Source organism: Gekko japonicus, unplaced genomic scaffold (assembly GCF_001447785.1).
Source record: "Gekko japonicus isolate JY-2015 unplaced genomic scaffold, Gekko_japonicus_V1.1 scaffold3641, whole genome shotgun sequence".
NCBI lineage: Eukaryota > Metazoa > Chordata > Lepidosauria > Squamata > Gekkonidae > Gekko > Gekko japonicus.
In genome coordinates, this window is record NW_015168768.1 from 38,521 (window position 1) to 44,853 (window position 6,333).

The 6,333-nt window shown below is 47.5% G+C and overlaps 1 protein-coding gene across 1 annotated transcript in view; it reads right to left on the reverse strand.

Annotated features, from left to right (window-relative positions):
• Positions 1-6,333, reverse strand: part of TG (thyroglobulin) — a gene marked incomplete at its 3' end in the record, with an annotated part of 49,473 nt that overhangs the window by 38,469 nt on the left and 4,671 nt on the right. Inside the window, exons 2-3 of the mRNA XM_015415666.1 lie at positions 5,869-5,977; positions 2,609-2,706 (exon numbers count right to left, since the gene is read on the reverse strand). Coding sequence (XP_015271152.1) covers positions 2,609-2,706; positions 5,869-5,977 — 207 coding nt within the window. The remainder of the gene's footprint in view (positions 1-2,608; positions 2,707-5,868; positions 5,978-6,333) is intronic.

Genomic DNA, 6,333 nt, shown 5'->3' on the forward strand with positions numbered 1-6,333 from the left:
GGAGGAGGAGGAGGAGGAGGAGGAGGAGGAGGAGGAGATTGGATTTATACCCTGCCCTTCACTACCCAGAGGAGTCTCAGAGCGGCTTACAATCTCCTTTCCCTTCTCCTCCCCGCAACAGACACCCTTTGTGGTAGATGGGTCTGAGAGAGCTCTCTCGAGAACTGCTTGTGAGAGAACAGTTCTGGAAGAACTTGTGACTGACCCAAGGTAGCACCAGCAGCTGCATGTGAAGTGGGGAATCAAACCTGCTTCTCCCAGATTAGAGTCCTCCTAACCACCAAAAAGGCTTAATATAATCAAAAAAACCTGCCTTCAGATTGCCCCCTGAGGGCAGCCAGCCAATCTGGAGCTGGGAGGTCACTGGAACTCACCAATCACATGGGGGCTGGGAGTGGCTTAGGTGTATATAGTTAGGGCAGCTGCCCCGTGTAAAGCATTCCTGTTGAGATGCAATGAAGTGCTGTTTACTGAAATCACTCTGCCTTCGCCTCTGCCATGTTAAACCCAATTTAACAGATCGGTTCCCCTGGAGAAAATAACTAAAGACTAGACACTATAGCATTATACCCCACTGAGGTCCTCTCCTCCCCAAACCTTCCCGAGGCTGGCTCCACCCCCAAATCTCCGATAACTTCTGGAACTGGAGTTGATAGCCCCCTCCTGTCCTTTTTGGTGTTCAAGTGCTACTCAGAGGAGTTGAAAATGCATCTTAAGAGCGTTTTCTTCTTACATGTGACTTTGCATAAATCCAGCGCTGCCTCTGAGCATTTAGATGTTCCCAGCAAGAACTAACTCAGAATCCCTGGTGATTACAAACCTAGGGCGATTCTGCATCTAGCATTCGCTCCATGTTTTCTCTCCTGGGAGGAAAAAGAGCAGCTCAAAACCACATCCAAGATACCTCAGGGCAACGCTGTCGTACTGACTGCAAAGTCACCCCTGAACGGCCATAAAACAACCATAAATCTATGACAGAGGTCAATTCGGGGGGGATCGTGGGGGATCGCAGTTCCCCCGGGTGAGGTACGGGGGGTGGGGCACATGACAAAGCCCTGCCCCCTGCTTCCAGCCGCCCCGCTTCCAGCCCTCATTCAGCCAGGAGGAGGCAGGAGAAGAGGGAGGGTAAGTTGCTTCCTCCCCGCCTCTCCCCACCCCTGCCTGCCTGGGGCCAGGGAGGGCCTTGGCGGGGCTTCCTCATACTCCCGCCGGCCTTGCAGGTCCACCGCTGGGCCCCTGATGGCAGGGGGTGTGGGATATGCTAATGAGTTATGCTAATGAGTTTCCCTAGCTCTTTTTTATTGCAGAAGGTGCAATAAAATCCAGTGATCAAAGAAAGCGAAAGCGGCATGGAGCGTGGAGGCGACCGTGAAATCCGATGATCAAATGAAGTGAGAGCAGTAGGGTTGCAGGCTGGAGAGCTCCTGCTATTACAACTGGTGTCCAGGCGGCAGAGATCAGTTCCGCTGGAGGAAAAAGCCACTTTGGAGGGTGAACTCTCGGGTATTATGCCCTACCGAAGTCCCTCCCCTCCCCAAGCCCTGCCCTCCTCAGGCTCCACCCCCAAAATCTCCTGGAATTTCTAGGGTTGGCAGCCCTAGAAAGCAGCGTGCAATGCAGAGGGGAATATCTGTTCCAGCGTGGGTTTCGTAAAACGACGGAGGGAAAAGCCAATACAGAATCAGCCCTAGTAAGCTAAAATTCTGGAACTGCACTTCAGTCTTTGAGAACTAAAACAAAGCCCACCCCGTTTTCTCTTCCTTAACGTTTTGGCTGTATGAATGAAAATGGGACTGAAAGGGGGAGGGGGAATTGTGCACATTTTTGGAAATGTATGGGTTTCCAAGGCCTCAGATTCCAGCCATTATAGGGTTAACTTGTTTACCTTTCTATGCTATTGTGTAGACCAGTGGTTCTCAACCTTCCTAATGCCGCGACCCTTAATATAGTTCCTCATGTTGTGGTGACCCCCAACCATAAAACTATTTTCGTTGCTACTTCATAACTGTAATTTTGCTACTGTTATGAATCGTAATGTAAATATCTGACATGCAGGATGTATTTTCATGGTTACAAATTGAACATAACTAAAGCATAGTGATTAATCACAAAAACAATATGTAATTATTTCTGTTTTCCTATGGTCTTAGGCGACCCCTGTGAAAGGGTCGTTCAACCCCCAAAGGGGTCGCGACCCACAGGATGAGAACCGCTGGTCTAGACTGACCTGGAAGGAAAACCTGGCAGACACCCAATGTGGGAAAAGCTGGCGAGTATGAGTGTGTTGGCAAACAATGATTGGTTACTGTTTTCAGGTGACTTCCTTTGTAGGGGCCGAGAAGAAGCTATTTGTCCACCATTGCTTGAGAAGTGTGTGACTATGCTTTGAGAAGTAAGCAGCAGAAATGTAGCTCTTAGATGTTTTGTTTATTTGTAGTTTTTCTGTATACCCTTTACCCTTAGAAATAAAGTTTTTTAAACAGAAAGAAAGTCTCCTCATTCAGTGAAGCAAGATCCATTGATACTCTGAACAATTTAAGCATTTTTGAATATTTTTCCAACACACATGAAGTAATCTTGTGAATTCTCCCTCCGCGTGACAACTTACAAGCAATGGAGGAGCCATTCTGTTTGCTGCCTGGTACCTCCGCGCCATTTTCATCTACACACCAGCATGAAAGCTGAAGGTTGTCACACTGGACGTTCCTAGGAAAACAAAACAGAGATTTGAAGAATTATAACGTACGGGTCTTAGACACAGAATAAAAAGTTCTTAAACCTTGCCCGTTGCAAGTATCCCTAATGGCCATCACAAACCTTCAAAACTGGAAAGATAAAATGGCAGAATATGCCATTATGGCCAAATTAACAAATTATATAAATGACCAAAGAATTTGGGGGGGGGGGGATGGGGAAATTATTATGGTTATTATAAGTAAAGATGAAAAAGGAGTGATTTGTATTAAAGCTACTGTGATGTTATTCTTGGGGTTCATTAATATAACGATGGCTTAGGCACTAATACAACTAAGGTTGGTATAGGTAATGTTATAATGTTATTGTTGTTAGCCATTCAGTCGTGTCAGACTCTTGGCGATTCTATGGGCCAGCTCTCTCCGCGTTTTTCAATCCTGTAATAATGGTACAAGTATTAGAAGTATTTTCTGAAATAATGCTATGCACAGGACCATAAGATCAATTTTGAATGTATATATGAATGTATCTTATTGTTATACTTTTTATTTTTGGAAATGCTCTTAAAATGTATTATTTGCCTTTCTAATTATAGTTTGGTTATGACAATTGTGGTAGTATTAAGATGTAACGGAACATATAGTGTAACTTTTGTCAGTATTAATAGTAACTAGTGGTATTAATTCTAGGCTCTAATGATAAGTATATATAACATAATTTTTTTGAACATTATTACTGTGTATTTTAAATGTCTATGTCAAATGTTCTATATTTACTCTGATGCTGATCATCCTTGTAATGAATAAGTTACATAAGAACATAAGAGAAGCCAGTGCTGGATCAGGCCTATGACAGAGGCCTATGACAGTCCAACACTCTGTGTCACACAGTGGCCAAAAATACCAGGTGCCATCAGGAGGTCCAGCAGTGGGGCCAGGAGAACATAAGAGAAGCCAATGTTGGATCAGGCCAATGGCCCATCCAGTCCAACCCTCTGTCACACAGTGGCCAAAAATACCAGGTGCCACCAGGAGGTCCACCAGTGGGGCCAGGACACAAGAAGCCCTCCCACTGTTGCCTCCCCAAGCACCAAGAATACTGTGCATCACCTGCCCCAGACTGAGAGTTCCTATCTATAAGAACATAAGAGAAGCCAATGTTGGATCAGGCCAATGGCCCATCCAGTCCAACCCTCTGTCACACAGTGGCCAAAAATACCAGGTGCCACCAGGAGGTCCACCAGTGGGGCCAGGACACAAGAAGCCCTCCCACTGTTGCCCCCCCCCCAAGCACCAAGAATACAGAGCATCACTTGCCCCAGACTGAGAGTTCCTATCTATAAGAACATAAGAGAAGCCAATGTTGAATCAGGCCAATGGCCCATCCAGTCCAACCCTCTGTCACACAGTGGCCAAAAATACCAGGTTCCACCAGGAGGTCCAGCAGTGGGGCCAGGACACTAGAAGACCTCCCACTGTTGACCACCCCCCCAAGCACCAAGATGACAGAGCATCCCTTGCCCCAGACTGAGAGTTCCTATCCATTGTTCTCATGAGAAATGTCCTTGGAGGGAAGTCTGTGCCTGGCCAGATAGTGGTTGTATATCTTTCAGAACCACTGTAGTATTGCTGACGTTGAATGTGTGGAATTTGGGGTTGCAACCAGTGTTCCCTCTAAGCGGAGTTAGTGTGAGCTAGCTCATGTTTTTTTAGTCTCCGGCTCACACTTTTTTGTCTCAGCTCAGGAAGGATGGCTCCAGAGCAAACTAGGTTATGCAGCAGCCAAATCACTCTCTCACAACTTTAATGCTAGTAGCTCACAAAGTAGAATTTTTGCTCACAAGACTCCACAGCTTAGCGGGAACATTGGTTGCAACTATACTTTGTGTTTCCCGCCTTGCAAATCAGTCCTAACAAAGAGTTTGAACCCATAGCATGTCATATCTCTAAAATAAAACATTCACCGAAAAGTGTGTGTGGAGAGTGATTTGACTGGGAACCTGACACCTGCCCCCAATCCGTGGGGCAAATGTGTAAGACTTGCTTGGTTGGGCAACGAGAGGGAGTCTGGTCTTTTCCTCACCTTCTACTCCTGAGTATTTTTACACAGGTGTCTGATACATTTTACCAGGGTATTTCCTTCAGACATTACAAGGCTTTTGTAGACTTTGCTCTCTGGCATTTGCTCTCTGACACCTGAGAATTGAGCAGTCTGGATTTTAGCCCAGCTTGTGGGGAGGGAAGAGGTGCCTTAGTCGTCTCACTGAAAAGATTATTGACTTCATTTCTACCCCATCTTTCTCCTCAGTGGGGATCCACGGCTGCTTACATCGTTCTTCTTCCTCCATTCCCCCCCCACAACAACCCCATCAGGTAGGATAAACATACTGGATGACCATATGGAACGGAGGTCTGTGAGTGGCTCTTAGTCACAAGGTGTTGATGGAACACTATGTCCGGGGCAGTGATACTCTGTATTCTGGGTGCTTGGGGGGCCACAGTGGGAGGGCTTCTGGAGTTCTGGCCCCGCTGGTGGACTTCCTGATGGCACCGGGGTTTTGGCCACTGTGTGACACAGAGTGTTGGATGGATGGGCCATTGGCCTGATCCAGCATTGGCGTCTCTTATGTTCTGGCCCTGCAGGTGGACCTCCTGATGGCACCTGGGTTTTGGCCACTGTGTGACACAGAGTGTTGGACTGGGACATTGGCTTGATCCAGCATGGCTTCTCTTATGTTCTGGCCCTGCTGGTGGACCTCCTGATGGCACCTGGGCTTTGGCCACTGTGTGACACAGAGTGTTGGACTGGATAGACCATTGGCTTGATCCAGCATGGCTTCTCTTATGTTCTGGCCCTGCTGGTGGACCTCCTGATGGCACCTGAGTTTTGGCCACTGTGTGACACAGAGTGTTGGCTGGATAGGCCATTGGCTTGATCCAGCATGGCTTCTCTTATGTTCTGGCCCCACTGGTGGTTCTCTTGATGGCACCTGGGTTTTGGTGACACAGAGAGTTGGCTTCTCTTATGTTCTTATGATAGGCTGAGTGTGTGATGGGCCCAAGGTCACCCAACCAGCTTCCATGGCCAAGTAGAGATTCAAACCTGGGTCTCCAAGAACCTGGTTCAACCCTCTCACCACCACACCACACTGGTTTCACGGCATCCAATCGTTACCTGAACTGTCCATCTTCCAAGCACTGAGGGACGTAATCTTCACCACGTCGAAAGGCTTTTTCCCGCCGAAGTTCACAGGGACGAAGAGGCTGACTTTCTGCCTGGTATTCTGAAAGCCGCAAGAACATACATTTATTTGCCACATCACCCATATCTGCACAGCAATGTGTCTGTTCATGAGGCCTTTTGCCTGTTATAACAAGAGCCAGCGGAAAGCAGCCCTGATTCAACCAAGGACAGGGTTTTGAATGATGCCTTTAACAAATTAGGCAGATCATGAGAGGGAGGGCAGGGAGGGTTGCCTCAGTGCTTAGTTCTCGTGGCCCTTTCTTACACACCCAGGGAAATGCTGATTGCCACTTTGGGGGTCAGGAAGCCATTTTTGTCCAGGCCAGTTTGGCTGGGGATCCTGGAAGGGGTTGTTTGCCATCTTCTGGGCATAGAACTGGGTTCAATGGGGGGGGG